The sequence below is a fragment of the Etheostoma spectabile genome, chromosome 17 (genome assembly GCF_008692095.1).
Source record: "Etheostoma spectabile isolate EspeVRDwgs_2016 chromosome 17, UIUC_Espe_1.0, whole genome shotgun sequence".
In the NCBI taxonomy this organism is placed as follows: Eukaryota; Metazoa; Chordata; class Actinopteri; order Perciformes; family Percidae; genus Etheostoma; species Etheostoma spectabile.
Window position 1 is genome coordinate 14549572 of NC_045749.1, and position 26464 is coordinate 14576035.

The 26464-nt window shown below is 37.0% G+C and overlaps 1 protein-coding gene across 5 annotated transcripts in view; it reads right to left on the reverse strand.

The window, feature by feature from the left end:
- Positions 1-26464, reverse strand: part of khdrbs2 (KH domain containing, RNA binding, signal transduction associated 2) — a 71830-nt gene that overhangs the window by 7703 nt on the left and 37663 nt on the right. For all 5 annotated transcript variants that reach the window (XR_004335909.1, XR_004335910.1, XR_004335912.1 and 2 more), the window contains exons 4-8: positions 24409-24555; positions 13329-13456; positions 11263-11446; positions 2634-2716; positions 1183-1241 (exon numbers count right to left, since the gene is read on the reverse strand). Coding sequence is in view for 1 of the 5 variants with exons in the window: in XM_032541471.1 (XP_032397362.1) it covers positions 1183-1241; positions 2634-2716; positions 11263-11446; positions 13329-13456; positions 24409-24555 (601 nt within the window). In the remaining 4 variants the exon portion in view is untranslated. The remainder of the gene's footprint in view (positions 1-1182; positions 1242-2633; positions 2717-11262; positions 11447-13328; positions 13457-24408; positions 24556-26464) is intronic.

The following is a 26464-nucleotide window of genomic DNA, read 5'->3' on the forward strand; positions in this document are numbered from 1 at the left end:
GCTTTACATGTTTGAGAAAATGTAAATAGTCTTTTGCTTAGGAAACCTAAAACATCATTTGGAGGAATAACACAAAACAACTTCCAACTTTCAACAGTTGGTGTTTTAGAGATAGAAGATTGGTTTTATCTGACTGCAGTGTTGTGCGCACAGCGGAGGTTACTAAGCCAATAGAAGCAGCTTTCCTGGAATGAGTCCATGGGGGCACAAATCCAAAAGGCAAAACATTCCACCTTTACAACGGACATTGGTTAGCCCCCTGAGCTTCCATTGGCACATTTACTGTTCTAGTCAAAAGCAGCCCAAAGCCAGGGAGTTAGAAGGGGTGGCGTATGCACGAGCCGACCCCTGGGTGAGGACTACAAGGCTTTTCCCTTTGTTTCTCTGCTTTGCAACATGTTTTTAATATCAGTGCAGAAGCAGCCAGGATTGTGTGGCCAAGACTTTTTTTCTAGTCAGGAATGAATTTAATGAGGTCCAAGGATGATTCTTAAAAAAGTGTTAAAACACTACACTAAAAATGACTACAAATTTAAATTTAATCAAAGATACAAATTTCTGTTACTTTTGTGAAATCTTACTGGCTTACAGTCAGTTACAAGGATAGCACTGTAAAAACACTTTAGGAGAGCAGCTGTTATCCCACTTGGTTTGCAGATATTGCTATTGTTACTGATGTTACTATTTATTGTAGCAACCAATATGCTGGACTCTCCTAAGTAGTGTATAGAGCTTAAACTAACATTATTTTTACATGACTAACTGGTCTATAAAATGTCAGAAAATCGTGAAAAACCACAATTTCAGAAAGCCCATGGAGACACCTTCAAATAGCTTGTTTTGTGTGACCAACAGTCTGAAGTTCAATTAACAATGATGTAAAAAGAGAAAATCCCAATTGAAAAGCCGGAACCAGAGCATGTTTGGCATTTTTTTCTTAAAAAGATAAATGATAAATCAAGTTGCCAAATAATTTCCAGTGGATCGACTTTAACATTTACTTGTTATTTAAGGTCTAAAGTGTGACTATGAGCATTGCACTTCTGCTACATTAAACACTTGACAGTGTGAGCAAGTATAGAGAGAAGGGATGACGCACAAAAGAGATGTCTCATATTTGGATTGATGATGTTCAGCTCACAAAAGAAAAGTTCTGCTGTGAACAAAATAAGCAGTACTCACCATAGTTGTTGTAGGATTCATCACTTGTTCCATGTCCATATTCATAATATTCTGAGATGCTAAAACAGACAGAGCAGAAGCATCCTGTCAACAGCACGCCAAGTTTGTTAACACTTTTCTAAATAAGAAAAGATGGTAATGTTTTGTTTAGTTAAAAAATATCTATAGTACCATAGGTTGGCACCATTTTATATTTTTCTTATTATCAACAAATACCGTTTTTTAAAAACTATGAATATACACTACCAGTCAACAGTTTGGGGTAATTTCCATTTTCACTCCATGATAGACAGAACACCAGCTGAAATCAGTTGTATGGTTTTTTTTTTAACCAGGGCAGCAGTTTTCAGATTACATTATATGCTTACAGAATTGCAAAAGGGTTCTCCAATGTTTTCTCAGATTGTTTTTTAAAATGATATCAGATTTGTAAACAGAATGCGCCTTTGGAACATTGGATGAATGGTTGCTGATAATGGGCAATGTACAGTAGATATTGTATTGAAGCTCGGTCCCCCACCCAGATCAGCTGGTTCTGTCCATGATGGAGTGGAATGGAAATTTGTAAGTGACCCCATACTTTTGACCGGTAGTGTACATCTCGTAAGTTTGGAGATTCTATCTTATTTATTTCTAAGGTAGAGTCTCCAAACTTACTTAAATTGTAATTTATCTCCTGCTGGTTGTACTACAGCTATTACTAAAAAAATAAGCATATGCCTATTTTTGAAAAATATTTTTGTATCTCTTTTTGGTGTTGTAGTTTGTAGACGGTCCGGAAGCACTCGTCTTGCCGTCTCAACACCGGAACTAAACAGAGCTACATTAGCAGAACTTTTGTGCATCGGAATTCTCCTTTAAACAGGTGTAAATAGTGCATGTATTGGGGACTATTTTCAGCTGTGGATTAATACACATTACACATACACTAATGAGTATTTACCCCAGCAAGACGATGTATGTGGCATTGACTACAGTGCCCATGTTCCTCACTGATGTGTTTTTAATTGCATGCCAGTGGAGCTCTATTGCACAGGACTTATATAGGATATTTGGGACATATCAGATTTTGAATCCACAGAAAATACTTGTTAGTAGGAAAAATCTATTGTTTTTGGTTTATTGTTTTTGTTTTTTTAATGGATTTTGTTAACATTAATAATGATAAAATCTTATAGTATCACTTATCCCCTATCAATTTAAAGATACAAGGTGCTAATTCATGGTTCAGGCTAAATTCTTTGAGTAAACAAAGTAAGTTAAGTTGAGGTCGGAATTTCTTATTAATGAACAATATGTAATGGTGAAACGCACAGCAGCGATGCCTCATAAATAGACAGCTGGTCACAGTGGACCTTCCACATGCTGTATTGTAAGTAACAATTAACAGATGGTGATTATAAAAAGTTTTTGTTTTGTTTATCCAGCATTTGTGTGTATATAAACATCACCTCTTTGACTGATTGCTGTAGTTATCGTCATAGGCTTCGTAACTCTCGTCATCATATTCTCCACCGTACCCATCATCGTAGCCCTGCGAGGAAACACAGCATTAAAGTTGACTTGTCTCGTCATCACTATCCAGTCTAACTGGTTAGAGGTGAATATAAAAACAATCAATACTTGGCTCCACAGGCAAAGTCCATTACTTTGTGTCCATAATAAGAGAGGAAACAGGAAAAATTCATGTCCAACAGAGATTATTGATTAAGGCTTGCAGGGGAGCATGTCTCACTAGTGAAGCTTAATAGACACCTTCTGAGTCTAAAATGGCAACATGGATCTCAAGCCAGCAAGTAACTATTGTCATGTTCAATAACAATAAAATGGCTAAACAGCATGCAGCAAACAGTAAAGACCTCCTAAATGTATAGTTGTATAAAGGCTTAGCAAAATGTATTTTCTCCATCATTTCCTCTGTAAGTATTGTATAACCAGTGCCACATTAAAACATAAATAAAATACCTCATTCTGTGCTCCTGTAACGCAGGTAAAACACCTATGTACATTACTGTTGCTTGTATATTCATTATAAGCACATTGACATGAGCACTGTTGTTCTCTCCCAAAACAGAGGAAAAATGTTGGCTAAGAAGCTTCTAACATCATGTACTTTAATATTGAATTGACTTCTGTGGCATGTAAACATCTCACTTCTTTCACTTTGGTGTGTTGTCACCTTCAGAAATGTTCACATAAAATTATCGGGATCATTAGCAATGTATTAGACACTAAGAAGGTTTCTGCTCCTTTTTCATCAATTACATTTTTTAATTACTGGTGAACTCAAGTGTGTCCTCTCCACTGGGGACAGGGTGGGTATATCCCCTCACTTTTCAAAATCTTATTTTTGTCCATGTCACTTTAACAGTTACAGTTGATTCACTCCTAAAATCTCTCTAAACAGACGGATATCTTTTGACTGTCCAGCTGCCAACAACCAGGTCAAACAGTCTAGGAGTTGAAATGCTCAACAGAGTTGTGTTCAGTTATGAAACAGCAAACTAAGGTTTTGAGCAGAAATTAGTGCTTTTGGGTTTCATGCCCTGGCTGGAGTTTTTTTGTTGCTAAAAATAATTTATTTTATGTTTTTATTCAAAAGTAAAGTAGTACTCTCCTAACAATATTGTGCACTTGACCATAAATCAAAGATAAGGCACTAAAATACACATGTCCCTTGTAGTATAAAGCATTACTTATCATAAAAATCATCATCAGGTCTCCATTCTCTAACAAGCAAACTAGAATGTATTATTAGTTAAGCAGCAATGTACAAACATTTGTAATTTCTATCTGTTTTTGCACACATTATTATGGAAAGCACGATAACCAATTCCATCATCATTTGTTATACACTTGACTAGATTGATAAACAGCACATACAGCAAATACTTCTGACTTCATGCAGTTCCCATCTGAAATGAATCCTATGCTCTTGAGTACACTGATCTGTCTGAAGAAAGTACTCCACAAAATATTCTGTTAAATGGTTTATTCATGACAGCGGGGATAATAAATCTCAGCGGAAAGGGCAAAGGTACACGTAAACAGCTTAACCTGAATAACACCTTAACTGGAGTCGGGCCAAAGTGTGTGAAGGACAATAAACTTAGCTATTGTCTGCTCTTGTAATTGTTGGATCATTTAGTGGAGTTTAAAGTGCTTATGTTTCATATTCATCACGATCTACAATCTCTTCTAATCCTTTCCAATCCTGCTATTTTAAATTAAATTCTACCATGGTGCATACAAGTGATCAGGTGAAAAACATTTAAATCAGCAGAAGGAAATGTGTTGATAGCTTCAAGCTGTTTTATGCCAGACGTGGCCTCAACTGTGCATTATTCCTGTCTGTTTGTAACAATAGAGTAATATCATCTTGCTTTAGGTGTGGCTTCTTTTGTTAAATCTTTGTGACACCAAAGTGACACATCAGTGTGAAGGACATCAAGTGCTGCAACCAAAACAAATTAAATGTTAGGTACTTATACACACACTCTCCTTCTCCTGTTGGGTAACGCTGATTCAAACAACTCTGGTTCCTGTGTGGCTTTATTTGTGTGAACATGAATTTGACTAAATTAAAGTTAGGGATTATGTTAGGGATTAAGTTGTTCAGGGGATCCAGTGCTTCTCCTTTTCTTGCATGAGTCTTTGCCCACAAAGACCGAGTCGGAGACCTGCCTATCTCAGTAATTGACTGTTCCCACATGACAAATTGCCCCACACTGGACCGTGAATGTGAAGTGATCGGTGGATTCATTTCAGTCAAATGTATTATAAAAATAAACCTTCAGTCATGATTAAGAATTACAGAAATGATAAATCATGTAAAACTTGATTTCTTTGCAGTATATTTATTTAAAGGCAGATTTTTATCAGTGAACTGTAATAATATTTGTGCTGCCTTTAGACGTAATAAATGTCAGTATTGTTCTAAGCAGCCGCATCCACCGCTGCACACACACCTGGGCGAATATATTGGCGATCACCGCTCCTGGTTGGGATTTTAACATATCATTCAACGCTAACTAGCGGCCTTCATGCCGCTGGAAGACTACGTCACTGGGTGGAGAGCAGGCAGCAGCTTCTCTTGAGATGGTGGCCTAGCGCTTTCTCTTGGTGGGAACTGTTGGGTTTCTGTAAATAACATCACAGAGTACGGTCTAGACCTGCTCTTTTATGAAAAGCGCAATGAGATAACTGTTGTTGTGATTTTGCGCTATATAAATAAAATTGAATTGAATTGAATAAGCTAGGACTGGCTAGTATTCTTTGAAAAAACGTATATTCATAATTGTTTTTGCTGCTTTTCTGCCACCACAATGAGTCCACAACTGCAGTGTCACAACTGTGACGTCCACTTCAAATTTAGTCTTTAAGTGGTACATGATTGGGCATAAGACTTTTATATCAAACTTCTGGTTTTGCATTGAATTCATTTTGAAATTACATTTCAGATTAGCTGTACATGTATTGTATATGTTTAGACTTGGATAATGACATGTGATTTCTCCATCACAACCAAGCATATCCACTGAGGAAGACAATGTGGTTGAAAGCTCTGGAAAAATCTAGCAAAGTGTGCTAAAGTCCCGTTTTTTGGGGGGTCAAAGTATACATGTGTGTTTTTTAGATGACAGAATTCATCTACAAATTAATTTTGAAATACAAGTTATTAATTTTTTTAAAATGTATTCTTTCAATTATCTAAAAGGAACAATGCAGATACGCGTTGTTAGGGAGAAGCAATGCAACCCATGTAATGCATAATGAAGCCTTTAATTCAGCGTCAGATCAAAGAAAACAACAAATTCTTCATTACACTCTGACTAATATCTCTGCTGATCCCAGTATTAGTTTGACCCCTGACACGCTGCATTCAGATTTGATAAGGTGCTATGTGTAAATGGTCCGTCCCCTAATTAACAACGCTTGATTCCTCGAGTTTGACTCTCATCTGTAAAAACAATTAACACTGGTCCTTTTTAAACAAAGCAGAATAAATAAATCAAATGTTAACACAAGGGTGGAGAGTCCTCGCTCAGTGTAATTAGGAAAACAAGAACCTAAAGGCCCTTAGCACTGTGCTTCATTATCAATTGACAACCTGTATGTCCACTGACAGTGACTGATCTTCATAGGGAGCTGCCTCTGAATGCCTCTCCACACCGCAGAATGGGGAAGAAAATGAGATATGCAGCCTTTTGTCTCAGTGAATAGATGCTGCTCTGCACTGCTTTCTACCTGTGCAAATGTGATCAGCATGCACCTTTTGTTACACACTTAAAATAAGACATTTGAATGTATTTCCTCAACGTGTGTCATGGTCAAATTTGAGATAATGTTAATATTTCTCCACTTGAAATAATTTAGATTAATCCTTGATCACTTTAAATAATAGTGAGAAAAACATAATTTATGTTACATTTGCTGAACAGAGACTCAAGAACAAAGTTAAAGTATTTGTCAGTCTTCAGATGATATCGTAGTACTTTGTGTGCTTGTAAAGTTTGCATTACATGTAACTGCATCTGTCTGCTTCTTCCTTCACACAGGGCTTTAGTCCCTGATGATCCAACTGAGGCCATTATGCATTCTACCTGAGTTTTTCTTCTATTAAACAATTGAGTGGAAGTGTGTGTTATACATCTGTTTTAATAAACAGGAGAAGTCTGCATGAAGAATTTCCATAATTAATCTAACAAATGTGAACTCAGCAGTGTATCTGAACCCATTGTTAAAAGCAATTAGATGTGCATAAAGGTGGCCTGAGAAACCATTCTCCTTGAAGAAATATACAAAATCTCATGTATCTTTTATGTTCATGAAATAGATGATATGGGGAGAACGTTCCCCCCATTTCAAAAGGGTGTCCTTTTGCTTTTTCCACAGTAGATAGATTAGACTTTTTCTTCAAAGCCTCCCAAAGCTCTGTGTTTAATCACATTATGGCATTTCCTGCACTGCCTCGATATGGTTGCAGGGCTAAGGTTTAAAAACCAAGCTATGAGCTTCAATTTTTACCAGCAATTTGTACAATTCATGGTCTGCTGTCAGGAACCGAATCCTGCATTACTCTCCAGATTTCTCTCTTCTATCATCAGCCCTAAAAGATAAGATTTGATCCAGACGGGATTTGATCTTCAACATTAAACTGAGGCCATGGTCCCAGTCTATACAAAATGTCATCAATCACATCTTTAATCTCCTTCTGCTTTGCCTTTGCACTTTTCTCACGGAGGAACTTATACTGATTACAGGGAAATGTTTCACTGCTCTTCTTTCTAGAGGATTAGTAACTACATTTTAACACTTCGGCTGCAACTGAAACTGTCTGTACACAGCTGTGCACAGCTAAAGACCTATGCCTACAGTATTCAAACTGTGCTTTATCTGGAAACCATAAAAAAAACATCATCAATCATGACCTGAAACATCAGATTGCATTCTCTAATATAAGAGCTCAAATTTCTCTGGTACAACTGTAAAACAATTAATAATACAATTTTACACAGACGACAGGCTGATTGCTGAACTATCAGAGAACTTATAACTGGAAAACAGGCCTCCTTTCACTGGATGACAGATCCACATTTTAAGAACTTTTCCTGTCAGAAAGATAGAAACAGTATTGTGCTTAGGTGGAACAACCTATTTTTGTGAGTATATGATGAATTTCTTTTAACAACCAAATACACTGTTACAAAAGTGTATCTGCCCTGAAGGATGAGACTAACACAATAATGCTGACACTGACTTGTAAAAATATGTGTAGCTCATTGCATGGAGGTGATAGCTTAATTTATAGAGACTGAACCCCCCTGCAACGCACTTCACTTCTGAATCGTTGCTGTCATTTTAAGAAGTGCAACAATGACCACTGTATTAGTTTTATAACACTTTACAAAGCGTACCAGAGTCCATTAATCACTACAGTCTTCAGAGGAATCCCTGTTGCATGATGATCTGCTCCACAGCAGAAACAATGGCGAGCTGTTTGTAGGAACTTTACTCCAAATGTATGTCTGCCATTCATTCACTAAACAGAATGATGCCAAACTATAGGAATCATACAAAACTACATGCGTATGTGCTGGATAAGCAGTCCTATGAAGTTTTTGCAGCAATGTTAATAACTTGTTGTGTTGACTGTACATAAAAGGATGTGGGACAATGTAACTCCAAAATGCTGTGATGCAGGACTCCATCATGGATTCAGGCATGTGACTGATAGATCTGTCATGATGTTTCTCTTATTATTTTGTTCTATATTCTTATCAATGTATCTGACATGATGCCAAAAGCCCACTGGCAATGCACTGTATGAGACACAGATATCTGCCAGACACTCAGCAGGTGATTTGGTGGCACTGCTGCAATATGTTAAAATCTTTTCTCGGAATTGAAAGCCTGACGATTATCAGTCTCTGGATTAGGAGGATTTCATAGGAGCTAGTTCTCCTCTACTAGAGCCCCTGTTGGATGTGCTGGGAGTGATTACACTACATTAGGCCACGGGTCCAAAGGATTGCTAGCGCTAGCTAAACTTAGTGACCTTAGTAGCTAGCTAGCGGTGCTAGTTGAGATTAGTGTCTGTCCCCCAGTACGTTTATTTATTATTTTATTTTTTTCTTCTTCTTTTTTTTTGCTGGTGGTTATGTCAAGTCAAGTAGATGCATGGTTTGTTGCCTTTAAAGCATATGGCTAGCATTATTCAATTTTTCCCTTATTATCAAGATATCCAAAAGAAAGACCAATATTCACTAGTATGTTTCTCAGTAGTTTGTGACTTCCCTACAATGTCTGTGGTTCTCCTGTAACCCCAAGATCATTGTGTTTTACTGAAGACGTAAATCTTTAACAATGTATACTTTCATTTTAATTATGGCTAAACAATTTACTAAAACAGCTGAGCACTGTTTCTTAGCAAATGTTACACAAACTAAAGTAAATTGTGTTTTTATTGAGTACTGCTTTAAGCTGTGATTAATAGTCATTTGGTGCTCTAATAAGTTTTTACAGAAACAATGGAATCAACTCCAAATAAACTAAAGTTCATTGCAACAGAGGGAATGTTCTTGACTGCACCAGTGTTGTCATTTTAAGAATATAATATAACGGGCTCAACAGATGATACTTGTTAGTATTACGTTTTAATTTGTTGTTGGTTTTGGTTTTTCAACAGTTTTGTTGACAACAACACACATATTCAATATCAACAGCTTTACCCTTACAACTGGAGATCTCAGTAATTTTTTGGCCTTGAATTATTTCACAGTGTAATGTCAAAACAACAATCTGTTTTTGCTTTTGACAGGTCTGTTTTATATGGTTTCAGCGAGTGTTGGACAAGTGAAGTATTGCAACATTTTCTACACCTGAATGGTAAAACTTGAATCATTGCAAAACAACTTCACTCTGGGAGGAATTGATAAAACTTAAAAAGAAAAGTGTTGATACTGGATAAAAAAGTAGCAAGGGGAGATTTGTGGGAGAAAGATAACATTTAGTTCATAAATTATAAAGCAAAGATGATACAGTACATGATAACTACCAGCTTCCTAATGCTTTCAAGTGAAGTTCTAAATCAATACCACCCTCGATTAGATACAATTATGGATATTCTCACAGCATCGCTTTTATGAGACAGACTGACAGTTTGACAGAGTCCATCAGTCAATGGTCTCTGGAGAATTCTACATGATACTCAAATACACTACACTATTTTTTTCCCGAAGATATATAAAGGATGTAGCAACAAAGACACATCTACTGCTGCTGATCTATTATTGTGTTTCAGCAAATTGTACAGTGCAGGATTCTTGTAACGGGATGACAACATGCAGTACAGCATCTTGTAAGCTCAGTGATTTAAAAAGCCAACAAACCTGGACCTTTTGTGTGAAGAGTTAGTGCGTATACATTCTGGAAACATGCTCAGAGAAAATGGTGTAATGTAGTAGAAAAAAAATAGCAAAGTGAGATATGAGGGAAGAAAATGTTCAGGACAAACTCATCTTTCCATAATCCCCTAGTCTCTGCGCTCCCACCCTTCTTTCCAACCTCCAATTACAAAGGGAAGAAATGCCTCGCTTTTACTCCTCAGAAATACACAGGCTCTACATCAGAACTCAATTTGGTTTGGTAATGAGACTGCGCTTGTGCATTTCCCCATGCAGACAGCCAATCTTCAATTGCCAGCACACACGGGGGTTTTGCTTAGCAGGAAGGCTCTGAGGAAATAGACTGGTAAAAGTGTAGCCTTTTTTCATTTGGATGAAACTTGGATCTTACCTTGTCTAGTCTTTTCAAGATGACCTTGAAAAATACCCAAGATATGACGACAAGCGTACTTTCTACTAGGGCCCTGAGCATTGATGCCGGTAACGCGATACTAAGTAACACGCTACTCTAATCTGACCACTTTTTTCAGTAACGAGTAATCTAATGCGTTACTATTTCCAAACCAGTAATCAGTTTAAGTTACTTATCCAAGTCACTGTGCGTTACTACAGTATTTTTGTCATTTTCCTAAGTAAAAACATATATTTTTGCTTTCTTCTTGCGTCTCAGGGAGTGACGTCACGTATGCGACAAGTCACGTTTTCAACAAGAAGACAGTTCACACGTACCACGCAGCGACACAAATGTAAACAATGGAGGGAGGAGAGAGAAACGCTCAAAGAAAATTATCTCTGCATGCAAGTGCATTGTCTCAATGATACTTTGACTGTCTAACAAAAGATGAAGAGGATGATCAACTACTAGGTCAAGCAAGTTGATTTTAATACTATGCTTGTATAAATGGAAACCAAGGGCTGTCTAGGAGATCCAAAAAATGTAAGTTATTCCTTAAAAAAATGATAAAAAATTATAATTTTAAGTTAATTAAATACAATTATATTCGATTAATGTCCTGCTTGCCCTAATGTTTAAAACACATGTCTATGGATGCCCTACCTCTTCATGTAAAGCAAGACTCACATGAAAGGGGATTAAACCAAGTCTGATTCACACACAGTTCAAGTAAAATGATCAACTATACTTTTCAGCGTGTGCAGAGATGATTGGACTTACATAGTCGTCGTATGAATCATGTGTGACTGCCAACAGCGGGGGCCTGTATCCTGCACTCCCTGCTGCCACCCTGGCTCTCAGGGCTTGTACCTCCCTTGCTAAAACAGTCGTGGGAAGTTTGCTGTGTGCCACTGCCGCTGTCCCCCGAGGTGCTGCTGCACTCCTTCCTGTGCCTCTGTGGCCCCTGGGAAAGCAAACAAGCAAACCAACATGGCATCATGTTGCCTAAAGAATGCTGCAGTGATTTCAGTAAAAAAGTGGAGTTAAGACATTAAGAAATCTGTTAACTCCCGCTGCTTATGTGCAGGCTGCCTCAGTTGGTGGTTGTCATATAGTGTGCTCGAGTGAATCACAAGATAAGCATAACCTCCGCTGGCACTGAGGTAGATCTTGTAATGATCAGAGGGCTCAAGAGTGTCACTTTGTGTCTTTCTCAGCTCTGCAAACATGCCTGTGGGACGTAGCGTGGTTATTTCAATAACATGCTGAAACAGTGTTTGTACAAAATCACACCTCCATCAGCCTGAAGCTGCAGAGTACACTCAGGTTGTAAACATACAAAGCCTTATTCAACTCTGACCAGTAGAGAGACATTAAAGGGCAGGCAGGAGGGATTGAAGGTGGAATGTGTCTTTTATGGAGGTGTGACCATCCAGTCGCAGAACCACATGAACTGTGCAGGGCTTTAAGGGTGGATTTAGCATTGCAAAGCCGTCTATTGTCTGCTAACTTAGCATTTTAACAACAGCATGATGTAGGTGGGCTAGGATACCCTTTCTTTCTCTGGCACATCGTTCACTAGGTAGCAGCCCATTGTGATCCAAAAATAGAAGCACTCAAAGGGGAATTACTGGAGCATATTTTTCATGGAGATTTACTATAATGGCTTATCATTGCACCAAAAAAATCTAGGTTGGGAAGTGGTGGTGATGACTTTAAATTGGGAGCGTTCCATGTTACTGCAGGATTTAGCTCATCTACATGTGCTGCCTTCAGCAAGCCAGGCTGTCATTACAAAATGTACCTGGTTACTCCTGAACAACGGCCATGGCTCGAGTAGATTACGGACAATTTAAAAGTAGACTGGAAGAGGCAGGCATTTCACACGACCAGCTGCATGCATGGCTAAGCCAGTCAAATGCTCTCTAACATTACATTTTTCTGTAGCTGGTCTTGCCTGCATCCTAAAATCCCCTTGAGCTTCAGTACAGTACATGAAAATCAGCCAATATTTGAGTTGAAGACAGCATAATTGGAATTCTTTAAAAAAAGAAGAAGCAAATACTGTTAAAACTATTAAACTGAGAAGAAAGATAACTAAGAAAAAGTTAATGTTCCTGAAAATATTTGCCAGTTAACCAATAAATCTGAAAATTCACAATGAAGGCGGCTACTTCCTGCTTTTTAATTAAAATTTGTGTTTGCCATTTACAACAGGGCACACAAGATTTTAGTATGCATCATATTGCAGTGAAAAACAAATGGGTGGGATTGACTGGCGAGATGGCAGCAACCGGAAAAACCAACAGCTAAAGTGAGTCGTTCAAAACCTCTCTTTTTAGTAACTATGTGTACACAAACAATGTTCTCAATGCTCAAGTTCATGTGTAGAGCCCCTGGTGATACTTCAAGCAGAGTTTCAGTGTTTTGAGTGTTTGTAGGCCCTTTTGACCCAAAACGAGAATATGGTGAATCTTAAAAGTGGTGCATTTTGGCGAGAGTTATGCTTCAAGGGAAGTATGTAAAGTCTGTAACTGTGACGATGGGGAATACCCATTTATGTTATTACCAGTATGTGAACTGTACATATTGCAACTGTAAGTTACATGTTAAGATTGTAAGTTTTAACATGTAAGACAAAAAACAAAAAGTGTTAAGTACGAAATTCAGCTTTTAGAGCAGAAGTGTTCTGAAATGAAGACTGCCCCATTTTCTCAAGAATCTTTTCTGATAAAAGTAACCTTCAAAAATTCATAACTTTAAGTAGCCCTGATCATTGTATTTGAATGAATACTCAACTTCTTTCAGAAAACCTTTCTTTTAAACAACTGTATTCAGTACTTTACCCTGTGGATATTGTAGTTGCTTGTCGTACGCTCCTTCCTTGCACACTCCTTCCTCTGCTTGACTTGTCTGAGCCGTTCAACAGGGAGAGCTCTCTCAGTTGCTCCTGTCTGATCTCGTCATTGTAGTCCTGCGGGGAACAAAATACAGCATGTTTCAAAAACAAGGACATTTGTCTTCTTACTGCAACAGATGCTCGCAACAGCAGCAAATGTCATCTGATCAAAATGATCTTGACACACACAGGAAACACATGGCGTTACCGAGCATTGAATACTCAATGAAGAATGTTTTCTTTTTGGTTTTGTTTGGACACAAAATGCAGGGAAGAGATTATTAGTGTAAGAAACGACAATAAATATTGTTCATAACAGCCGTGGATGTATTGTTAGCAGTGTATTAGTATGATTAAAAAAAGGGAAAAGGGTGTTAAAATTGTGACAACAAATGGCCTTCTGAATGGCTGGAAGACCAAATAAGGAATACATTTCCCAAACCTGTACGTGGAGAAGAACGAGGACAAAGGGGAAAAAAACTAAAACATTGCTTATTTTGTCAGCACATACAGCCCATAAGTTTCAACAACTTTGTAAAAAATATCGTAATCTTGTGAGTTTGAACCATTTCTCTCAACCCGTTATCAAAGATGATACAGATCATAAGGGAGTGGACAAAACAGAGTCATTATCTTGTCATTGCTGACAGATAAACAGACTTTTTTTCTCATAAACACTTAAGCAAAGCACACAAGATTTGGTACCCTACATTTGGCTACATTTTTTGTAATGACACCAAAGCAATGGAGGCAATAACCTGACTTTCTGACTGTATGACTGGGTGTCAGGCACTGGAAGTGGAGCCAGAAAGCCCCCCCCCACACACACAAATTGCAATATAAATAGAGGTCATTACAGACAAAGTAAGACCAACAATTTGTGTTTGCAAAAACTGGTTTCCAGAAATGTTAAACAGTGAAAGATATGATAACTTATTATATCTATCTGTAAAAATTCTGTCTATAATAATAGCTGCCTGTATATAAATTCATAGTACATACTCACCTGTAAACTCTGTAAACCATTAGTATATTATGTTATTTGCACATGTCTGTAAAATTTCTACTTATAGTAATATCCACCTGTATATTATATTCAGTACATATCCAGCTGTAAATCTTGCTCACAATACTTATCTATATTTTATATTCATAAGACAAACCCATCTGTAAAAATCTGTTTATAATAGTATTCATTTCTGTGTTTATCCAGTACATATCCATGTCCTGCACTTATGAAACCATTGTATATCCTGCACTTACTACTATTATACTTCTGGTTAGACCCAAACTGCATTTTGTTTCCTTGTACCTGTACCTGTGTAATGACAATAAAGTTGAATCTAATCTAATCTAATGAGAGCAATTTCTGTTTAAACACAACAGATTTTTAAATAATATTTTGTGGCATTTTAGGCCTTTATTTAGACTTGAAAGTGGAGAGAGAGGGAGACGGATATACCGCAACCCTTTGTGGCATATCCATCTCCCTCTCTGCCGCCAGGAAGCAAGCCTCTGTACATGGGGCGCATGCTTTACAAGGTGAGCTACCCAGGTATTGCTATACAACAGTAAGTTAATTGCACATTGATTCACGAGATATAATTCTGTGTAGAGTGTATTGATATGACAAGGACATATCATTAATGGGTGTGCAGGTTCTGTGTAAGTGAGATTACAGCTCATTCACACAGTATAATGTAATATTCTGGTGGATGATGTCATCGTTGACAGGTATTTCACCTTCTTTTCATGCTACACTATATTTCCATTATGTATAAGGCCACCTTCACCATTCTGAGTCCTGAGGATATTACAGCAGAGTATTTGTCTACTCTATGATTTGCATCTTTTTGACACTGAATGTAATCAAATCTTTTACAAAAGCCTACTATTAGATTTAAATGATTCTGTGTGAAAGGCAAAAACTGTGAAACTCTACAGACAATTTGACAATAAATGTATACATGTGTGGAGAGTAAACATTCTTGTGGACTCAGGCAACATTTTAGCAGCCAAATGTGCAATCACACTCATGGTATTTTTTTTTTAACCTTCATTTAATCATGGTTTTGCAAGAACACCCTGATCACAGTCACACCTGGAAGGTTAAGGGCCTTGCTCAAGGGAACCTCAGTGCTCAGTAGTGATAATGAGGGAGGGACACGTGCTCTTTCACTTTCCCCACCCAGATTTTATTCTGTCGTTCTGGGGATTGAACCGACGATCTCCCAGTCACAAGTTCGCGGCTCTAACCTTTAGGCCACCCCTGTCCTAAAATACATAGTTTTCTCAGATTTTTTTAGATTAATATTGTTAGTGGGTCTTTTCAGCATCAACTTATCAATATGTTGAAAAGATTTGAGTCCTCCTCTACTCCAAAACGTTATGTTTTTTTTCTTTTACTTGAATGTTTTACCTTCGATGTGCAGATTGATTTTCAGTTTGACATTTGAAGGCTTGGCTGCGGATGAGGAAAAGCTCCTCTGTGGTTGCCTTAAATCTGAGAATATGACGTGTTCCTTTCGACTGATAATTTATGGTTGATGTCTTTTTATGTCTTTTTATTGACAAATGTTCCTTTTGTTATTATTATTATTATTACTGCTATTTTTGTTATCTTTATACTGTCATTTTTCTTTTTCTGCTAAAACGGATGCTGGAAATTTCAATTTTCTTGCGGGAGTCATCCCAAAAGGATTAATAAAGAGAAGTCTAAGTCTAAGTCTAAGTGTGACATCACAACTAGTTTGGCAGCCAATCATTGTCCAATATGAAACTTACACAAGTGTGGTGCGGAAACTCGTCTCCAGTGCACCATGTAGTGAACATGTCTTGTCAGTGAAGTAGGAAACATCTTGTATCCAACAGTTAAAGGTTCCCTGTGGAGTTCTTCACCACTATTAACGCTATGGAGTAACATCTTTGTGTGGGTCCCCGCTATCCCAAGGCCCAAAGCCAGTAAACATGGATGTAAACAATACAGGTTTTTAACTATTATGAAAAACTGGCTTTCCAAATGTGTTATCAGGAAGGAAACACACCCAACATGTTTCTTAAAACCTCAGTGAGACACACAATGGGTTTTTGGTGAGTAAAACTGAATGTAAACAGAATACACCACAGGGCCCCATTTAAACTTTGCGTATTCATATATTATGCATGGTTTAATGAGGGAGAAGGAGTAGAAATAATTTAATTGTTTATAATCTTTTACTAGTTGTAGTGAACTTTTTTGTGAAAAAACTATATCAGACACAAATTGTTTCAAGCAGAGTACTTTTGTACGTTTTAAAACATGTCAAAAGGGAATCTTTAAGATCCTGGGCTAGGTGATACCAGAACACATGTTTGGATCTTCAACCATCGATTTACAAACGTATGTGCTACAGTTAAACGTGTTGCTTTAGGACCATAGGCAGTTACAGTAGATATTCTCCAACTTAGAGGTTCAATAATGCCAACTTATTTAGGTACCGATAAAGGAAAACAGAAAAAGTACCACTTCATAAAAACGCAATATATTTTATCACACGTAAGCACTGAATATTGTGAAAATTAAATTAATTATGACATGAAACAGAGGTCCCCAGCTGGTACGAATTGAGGACAAACAATTGTATGTGTGTCCACCTTGAACACCTTATAACACAAAAAACAAAAAACAAATCATTGTCACGTTATTCGAGTTTCTCCATTTAAGGTAATAGGATATATATCATACAGGGACCATATCATGCACACAGTTTGACTCCCCCATCACAGGAGGAGTAGAAAAAATACACTGTACACATGTGCTTCTCTTGTTAATGAATTAATAAGGCCTACAGCACTCTGATGGTTTGAAGGAGACTGGCAGGGATTTTAATTGGAAAGCTGGCAGCTTATCCAAAGCACAACAAATCTGCCAGAGCTTGTAAAAGTTAACTGTTGACAGAGGCGTTAACATGAGTATACAGAGATAAACCCCATGCTGAGGCTTCTCAGGTCAGACTGTTTGCTCACTGAGATTAACTCTGACCATGCATGACTCCGTGAACACACACAATGCCCTTCACAGAGCTAAAGTTAAACTTCAAGGGGTCAGCAAACGAAGCTTGGTGATACCAATCACTCTTGTGTTTTTGTCTACCTGCTACATGTTTCTGTTGCTGGCTGTGTTGACTGATTTATTGCCCTAAGCATTTGGCTTATCTTATCTCTCAGTGATATGAGTCAGTCTGCTGCTTGCTGCAGGACCATTTACGAAAGAACTGCTCCTGTAGCCTTGGACATTTTTCTGGCAAACAATACCACATACAAATCAATTCAGCATTTTTAGATAATCAGTCTCAGTGGATCTTTAATTACAAAGAGATGTTGATCTCCTCTGAGACCTTGAGACATCTAGTGACATTATTTTAATGAGTAAATAGTTTTTCTCCAACAGAAAACATATTAGAGAGATAAACAAAGACAACAAATTAATTCCAGATTTTGATTCAGTCTTTGTTGGATAAACTAATAAGTTATCTAAAGGTAGCTACAGTGACTATTTGATCCATACTATTAATACCACTTTAATGAGATTACTATTATAACATTGTAGATGTCAGATGATGTTTATAAACATTAGCTTCATAAGAGGACAGATCTAAGAAGTCATTGGTAATATACAGTGTATTCAGAGATTCAGATTTATGGAACAGAGTGTGAATGAACCAATTTCAATTTCCAAGAGCTAACAAAGTGTCTGTCAATATGTATCTCATGTTTGATCAGCTGACGCAAAGGACTCTTACCATCTCCATCCATCTAGATGACTGCACACCCCCTCTCATATTTGGTGAATGGAATGTTTGAGGAAACAACTCTCACAGAAACAGCTTCCTCTCACAAAATGTTGTGTCTGCACTGCTGGATGGGCAGAATTGAAATGTGTGATACATTATGTTCCCTTACACAGCATGCATACAGGTAAATTTGCAGGGACGTATGGTTCTACAAACATGCACTCATTTTGCAGAAATGGCACCCTCGGAGAATGATTTTGTTTCAATTTACAAAAATAAATGGCATCTGTGTAAACCTGTTTTAAAAGCAGTGGAAAGGAGACCATTGCGTGGTTTGCAATAACATCAATGGTAAAATCCAACTTTACTTTACATCTTAGAGAGAACGTAAATCCATACAGTGCACAGCACATGCTGTGTGCAAATACCATCTTTTCCAACTGAAAAAAAGTCTGAAATAACAACCTACTGAAAGATGTTCTTGTCCTCCCATAGCACATAAGGCCAGTTGATCCAGAGGCACATAAGCAGCTGTTCTTGATCATCTGTTTCTTGATATGTTTGTTAAGTTTTACTGTATGTACATATGTCCATGCCCACACGTTTTTCCGCATGAATTGCTCATTTCTAGTTTCTAACAAAAGAATTGTTTAAACTTGAATTCCTAATTTGGTGATTTGTGCTTGTGCGTCTAACTTTATAGTGCTGCTTCATGACCATGGGTGCATGGTTTGATGCTGAATACATACTTTCGAGTTCCTAATGCAGCAAAGCATAAGTGAACAACAATGTGAAACCTGAAATTTGTTTATACTGACAGTACCAGTCAAAGGTTTGGACACACTTTCTCATTCACTTGAATAGGAAAGCCTGTCCAACCTTTTGGCTAATACACTACCTTAACCTACCTTAACTACCTTAACCTTTTGACTAATACACGACTAATAAATATATTGTGTGCTACTATAGAATACAATCTATGTTAATAAATGTCAAGTTCTTTAAAGTTAACTTACACCACAAATTACACCTCTCTTATTTCTAAAGCAAAATTTGACCTGCATTGTTAAAAACACCTGTGCAATATTTGCATAAGTGCCTCTGCAACATCAGGCCAATCTTCAGTGTTGGTGATGAGGCTCATTCTCACTTGGATCAACTAGATTACATAAAATTTCAATACAAAACAGTCACGTTTTAATAGCATTTATATTGTAGTTTTACTTCACGTTTGACTTCATGAAAAAACAAATTACTCCCACATATCTTATTCAAGCATCTGTGCCACCCTCCGTCTGCCAAAATGCAATTTGGCCTGAGATGAAGACCACAAGCTTATCCAGCTGAGAGCAAGAGCTCCTATACTTCTCCAGTGCTTGTCACTCTCAGTCTGTATCTACAATATTCAACTGATTAAGGTTCCTGTTTGCATTTCTTTTCTTTTCTAGGGTGCATAACTGTGAGCTGACAGCACTGACAGCATTTCTGTTGTTAGATTTTGTTTTATGGCAGATATGAGGGCTCCCGTTCAGACAAGATGGCTCTCCTGTGTGTTCCATTTCTGCTCAGGACAAAATTAATTACACAGCATAATTCATGTAAATTGTAATTGGAAATTGTCACACTGTTAATGTGAATGTGTGTTTTTAATTGTGATTCATATCAGAAGATACCGTTTTTTTTTATATCGGAATAAAATAATTGATATACATTTTTCCTGTTTTGTAGATAGGAGCTCAGAGGGAGGCAGGATTAGAAAGTAGAAAAAGGTATGCACACTCTGGCTCCATATGCATTTCTATTTCATTCAGATGATGTTTCCAGCCTTGAGGCCTTTTTAAAGATCAACAATTATCATTTTGAAGAAAGCCCAAGGGCTGAAGTGTCATTTGAACAAAAAAGAAATGCACATGCATTCAGTGTGTGCAGGTTTTTTTTCCTACTTTTAAGTCTACTTCTATTGATCAACCCTTGGTGAGCATTACCTTTGTGTGTTAGACAGGGCTATTTATTTTAAGACATCACAGGGATGACGCTATATTAAAATGGATTTTACTTTGGTTGAAGATGGACCACATTAATTTTTTTCTTTAAAGATAGATGAGAAGAAAGAGGAGTAAAAGTGAAAGAAAAAAAAATGATCATGAGTGTCTCTCAACTAAGCTCACATGCTCTGATAGATTGCCAGCTGCAACCAGCAGCGCAAGTCACTTTACCACACATTGTCACTGTGGAAGACAGCTACACGTCTCTTTAGATTGGTTCCTGAAGCATAATGGCACATAATCAGGTGTTGATTGGCCTATAGAGAAGGACTAGTTTACTTGTTGGGCCAGCAGCAAGAAGCAATGGTGTTGCACACCAGCTGGCTCTATCATGAAGGTTTGTAACTGGCTCATAAATTTAGCCTTTTTTTTTCTCCTGAGCCAACTTGTATTTGGTGCATTCTACATTTTACATGCTGAGCTGACAACGAACTGATGTCTTGTAGATTAAAAAAGTAGTCCATCAATTTAGAATTGCTCTCCACTTTGAAGTAAAACAAATCAAAAACATTCTCCCTCCTTTTCACACCTGGCACATATATTACCCAGAATGCAACTTGACCACTGACAGTTTGATTGGAGATTTGGGTATGTTATCCTCAAGGGGGTAAGCAAGCATCCAGAAAACGTACGTCCCACGGGGAAATTCTTCTTCTTCTGCTAGCATTACATTGACTGCCATTCATTTTGGCATCACTTTGACAGCGAATAACTTTACATTTGAAGCGTTTAAAGACTCTATTTGTCCATTGTTTATTTTTAAAGAAACACAACAAAGTATTAAGGGCTCTATTACCTTGTATCTTACGTTATGGCCCTGTAGCAGCTGTTTTTGTAAACATAACTATGCAACTTCCTGTCACACAGTAGAAAAATTACCATATAATCAGGAGAAGCTCGCAGACAATCCGGGGGACGTGGAGGCAGGGAGAAGCCTATAGAGAGTCCATGAAAGCATTGGAATCAAATATTTCAGCAATGTTTTGATGGATTGGAAATACTTTGGTATGTGGTAAGTGAATTCATATGAAGTAACATTTATCCACATACAGATTTCTCTTGGTGATTGCTCTTTTTATGCTAAATGTTTTCAACCAAACCCATCTCCAATAGCAATTTACTTGAAGTTGCACTCACAACAACAACAACAACAATACAGTAACCACATTTGTAATACACAGTGAAGCAATGAAAACAAGACAAAAAGCAGGACACACTTTCCACTCTCCACCAGAGGCAGGAAACATCTGTCACTGGATACTGACAGATGCCTGTTGTGTCACATTATGACCAGTTAATTTGAAAATCATTTGCCAAGATCTCTGAAGGAGCAAGCATATGCTATAACATTTTATTAATTTTATTGATCACATTGATGATTAAGTTTCAGGAAAAAAAGTGATGTTTTCCCCCTTTCTAACTTTTCTAAATATTCTGGTGTTTCATTCATGTTCACGATGAAAAGACAATGAAAGGTAGGACGTAAGATCTGATTAAGAGCAAGATATAACTTACATTAATGAAAAAAATGTCATGAAAAGGGCTAGCCCGGAATGGGTAATAAACCTGGGTCGGAGGGCGTAGTGACTACTTGCTGGTTTGCTGTTGGATTCACTGTGTCACCAAATGATTTATGTTGAAAACATTGATAGAATTGTATGTTGAACAAAGCCGTTAAAAAGTCAAAGAGTAAAAGGCCAGCCTGGACTGGGAATGAGCACGCAGGAATTACTTGCTGGTTGCGTGTTAGCAGCAGTGCTAACCACTGACCAAGTGTACCACAAAAGTAACTATGTTGAAAACAGTGTTGGCATAGTATGTTGAAAAAAGCAATTAAAATGTCATATTATGTATGTATTTATTTTAATGAATTTCTGTTTAAAACAGTCACAGCAAAGTATGTCGAAAAAAGACATTAAAAAGTTGTCGAAAAATTCATAGTTTCTTATGTTGAAAAACGTTATAAAAAAGTCATAGTATTGTATGTTGAAAAAAGTGTTTAAAAAAGTAAAAGTATAATATGTTAAAAATGGTCATAGTATACAGTATGTAGAAAAAAGTCATTTAAAAGTCATATGTCATGTCAAAAAAGTGATGAAATTGTCATGGTAGAGTATGTTAAAAAAAAGCATTTAAAAGTCAAAGTATGGTATGTCAAAAAACAGTCATAGCATAGTATGACCAAAAAAGGCATTAAAAAGTCATAGCATTGTACATCGAAAAAAGTGATAAAAAGTCGTAGTATAATATAGCGATAAAACTCATGGTAAAGTATGTCTAAAAAGTGAAGTTGAAAAAAAGTGACACAAAATTCATAGTATGTATGTCTAAAAAAGTGATAACAAAGTCATAGTATATTATGTCAAACAAAGCCATTAAAATTGAAAACTTTAGCATGTTGAAAAAAGTCCAAATATTGTAAACCAAACAAAGCCGTTACAAAGTCAAAGAGGAAAGGGCCAGACTGGACTGTGAGTGTGAGTGTGCAGTGATTACTTGCTGGTTGCATGTTGACAGGAGTGCTAACTTCTGAGCCAGTGTAGTATTTTGAAAAACGTCATAAAAATGTCATAGTATTGTATTTGAAAACAAGTGACAAAAAAATGATAGTATAGTATGTCGAAAAATTGTCATAGTATAGTATGTAGAAAAAAGTAATTTAAAAATCGAACCAGTTTCAGAGTGTGCAGTACCTACTCTCTGTTTCGCTGTTAGAGAAGTGCTATCCACTGTGCCACCAAAGAATTTATGATGAACAGTCCTAGCATAGTATGTTGAAAAAAGCCATTAAAAAGTGAAGTATGGCATGTTCAAAAAAAAAGAAAATGTAAGTGTAGTGTAAAACGTCATCACAAGGGCCACCACAAACTGGATATTAAACCTGGGACAGAGTCTATTTTTGGGTTCGCTGTTGGAGCAGCGCTATACACTGTGCCTACAAAGAATATATGTTGAAAACAGCCATAGTATAGTATGTCGAAAAAAGCCATTAAAAAGTCATAGTATGGTATGTCAAAAAACTCAAAGTATGATAAGTAAAAAAAAATCATAGTATAGTATTTCTAAACTTAATATACTGTACTACTGTACAAAACTGTAAATGCTGCTGAATCAGCAGTTACACAATAATCAATCAGCATTGGAGATTGCATTTTCCACTCCCACCTGCCACTAATTAACATTCTATGTGCATTCTCATCTACAGTAAGGATTTTCAGCCTTTATGTCACTTAGTTAAATCTTACTGAAATGGTTTTTGATTTTCACAAACTATTGTATTGCCTAAACTGTATGTGCTCATTGAATGTGTGCGCCTATTAAAAAAGAACTGTATTACAGCCAATCCTTTTTAGACTAATTTAGAATACACAATACCTCATCTTTTCTCTGCCAGCAATTTAAATTCTTGGAAAGACTGTCTTGCAGTAAAGCATTGCATTTACTGCAGTTTGTACAGTGACCACAACCCACAACCAAATATGTTTAGCTTTTACTTGACTTTCATTGAAATATTTGCCATCCTTTGAAAAACTGTTTGAAGACAAAAGACCTGTTTGACATGTAAGACATGTCCAGTGATTTATTTTGAGTGAGTGTTTTTCCTGAATTTCAACACACAGAAACATCAGGAGCAGATTAATAACCCTGTATGCCTTTACTTGTGTTTTGGCAGACGGTGTTACGTAATTTGTATTTGGAAGGCTCTGAACTGCTCGGTGCAGATGCGGTATTATCATCCTCTTGGCTCAGTGAACAGACATGCTTGTAAATACATTGGCTCAGTATAAGAAGAAGCATAAACTCCATAAAGTAGACTCAAGCAGCACAATTCCTCTATTAGGCTTGTCACATTTGCAAAGCTTGATTAATATTTACAGCTTAGACTCAGCAAGAGTACACAACATGCACATTAATTATTGCTAAGTTCTCCGGGCTATAAGCTGCTGGTGTCTTGCAACTTTTTCCCATACTGCACATTAATTGCTGAATACATTATTTTTCATTTATAAGTAAGGACATAACAGGGCAGTGGTTGTAACACATATACAGCTTCACACTTATATCTTACTCTTATGTTAACAAATCCTGGATACTGTTAACTCTCTGTTGTTAATAAGCCTGGGGGAGAAATGATCAAGTCATCATGACGGATGTTTATACATGGCGCACAGGAATGAAAATTAGCTGGAAAAAATAAGAATAAACTTACTGGAACTAGGAATTTTTTAATCTCCTCCAAGGCATGACTCATGCGGGAATAGGCCTCTCCAGGTGGAGCAAAGACTTCAATTAAAACATGAAGATCATTACTCAGATGGGCGTATTTGGCCTCCCCACTTTTCCTTAATTCTTCTTCCTGTGAAAAAAAAAAGGCAAATAAGGATTTTTACTCATTAAAGAGAACACTAAATTATATTCTTCCATAATACAAAAACTAAATATATGATGGATAAAACAACTTTTGTCATCTAATTGCATTAAAATGCAATTTTTCATGAATGACTAGAAACAGTTTGGATTATTTTTTGTTGCTCTACCTGCCCAAGGTTGCCACTGAGAATGCTAGTGGCTACGCGTGATTATAAGGCCAAAGTTGGTGCTGAATGCTAAAGAGCATGCTAACATTCACTCAATGCTTTACATGTTGACGTTAAGCATTTATGTTTGCCATGTTTACTCTTGTAGTTTAGTGTGTTAGCATGCTAACATTTGCCTATTAGCACTAAACACAAAACATTTCTTAATGAAATGGGACCTTTTCCTCACTTGCGTGAGGAATAACAGAAATAACTTCTAGTAAATAATTACTGCTCATCTGACAACTACAGAAAAAAACGGACTGGATAGTGGAGCTCGGTCATAGATTGTGGCACCCGGGGTGCTGTCAGTGAATGTTTTTTTTCCCGATAGAAATTGCATTTTGTGATTTGTTGTGAAGAAAGCTCTGCAGGCTCCAAAACAGCTCCTGGAAATGTTTAAATTTATTGACATCTTGTGACCCAAACATGACATATAGTTCAATTCATCTTGATTGTCAGTGAATGAATTGGTAAATGCTCGTGCAAAATGGATGTGAGGTTCTTCAAGAGGACAAATCAAGGAACAAAATGAAAGAAATACTTTCCTTCAAAAAGGCAAAAAAGGGACCAAAACTTATACTGTATCAGGAATTAATATCCCATACAAATTGGGGAGGACCGGTTTATTCAAAAGGGTCTTAGTGTTTTACAGTCATCAACAGACAGGCAATAAAAGACTAAAAAGGTAAAGAGGTGCAGCTAGGGAGGCAGCAAACTGATTAGCAGATGATGGACAGGTGTGCCAGGCAGGAAAACACACTGAGGACGCCTGGCGGACAGGTGAGGCATGACCAGAGATGGCAAAAGTACTCACTTCCCGTACTCAAATAGAAGTACAGATTCTTGAGTACGGGAAAATACTCTGGTAAAAGTACAAGTAGTGATTTAACTTCTTTACTTAAGTAAGTAACAAAGTACAAGGCTTGGAAATTTAAGTATAAAAGTAAAAAGACATGGAAAAAAGGTTCTTTATATGCCATTGCCTACATTTTTAATGAATGTTTGCCAACAGGCCTAAACCATCACATATATGATTTTTGTGACAGAGACTGGGACTCCAGGTTAATAAGATTCAGTGACAATTTACAGATCCAGTTTCTCTTTTTTAATCTTCCCCTTAACATTTGAAGGAATCTACTGCGTGTGTGCTCAAATATGACGTCTGGAAAGAAAATAAAAGAATAGAATATGAATTACTAAACAGACAAATTTGTGTTGAAATGTAAGGAGTACAAATATAAAGTCGGCACAAAAATAAATAGTAAAGTAAAAACAATTTGAAAAAATGTACAGTGTACTTTTTTGCCTGTCTGTTGATGACTTCCCATCTCTGGGCATGACAAGTTGACACACACAGATATCCCTTTGTCTGTATGGGAGAGGGAAATTATGCAGGTGTCACCATAACAGAGACGAACAGCAGGTACAGTGTGATTTCCGTTTCTACATTAATTATAAGATGACTAACACTACACCCCAAGAACATTAGAATAGAGAAAACGTTTGGCAAGGTTTCCAGGGTTGCTATATTTAATTGCAGACTCTATTGTCACCATAAATGGCGCTATACAAAACAAAACAAAAAATATGATATTATATTAAAAATGCAAAAATACAAACAAAAGAAAATTACACATTCAAAAAAAGTCTGGTTGAACGTTCATTACGTTGCTGGATTAATGTTTT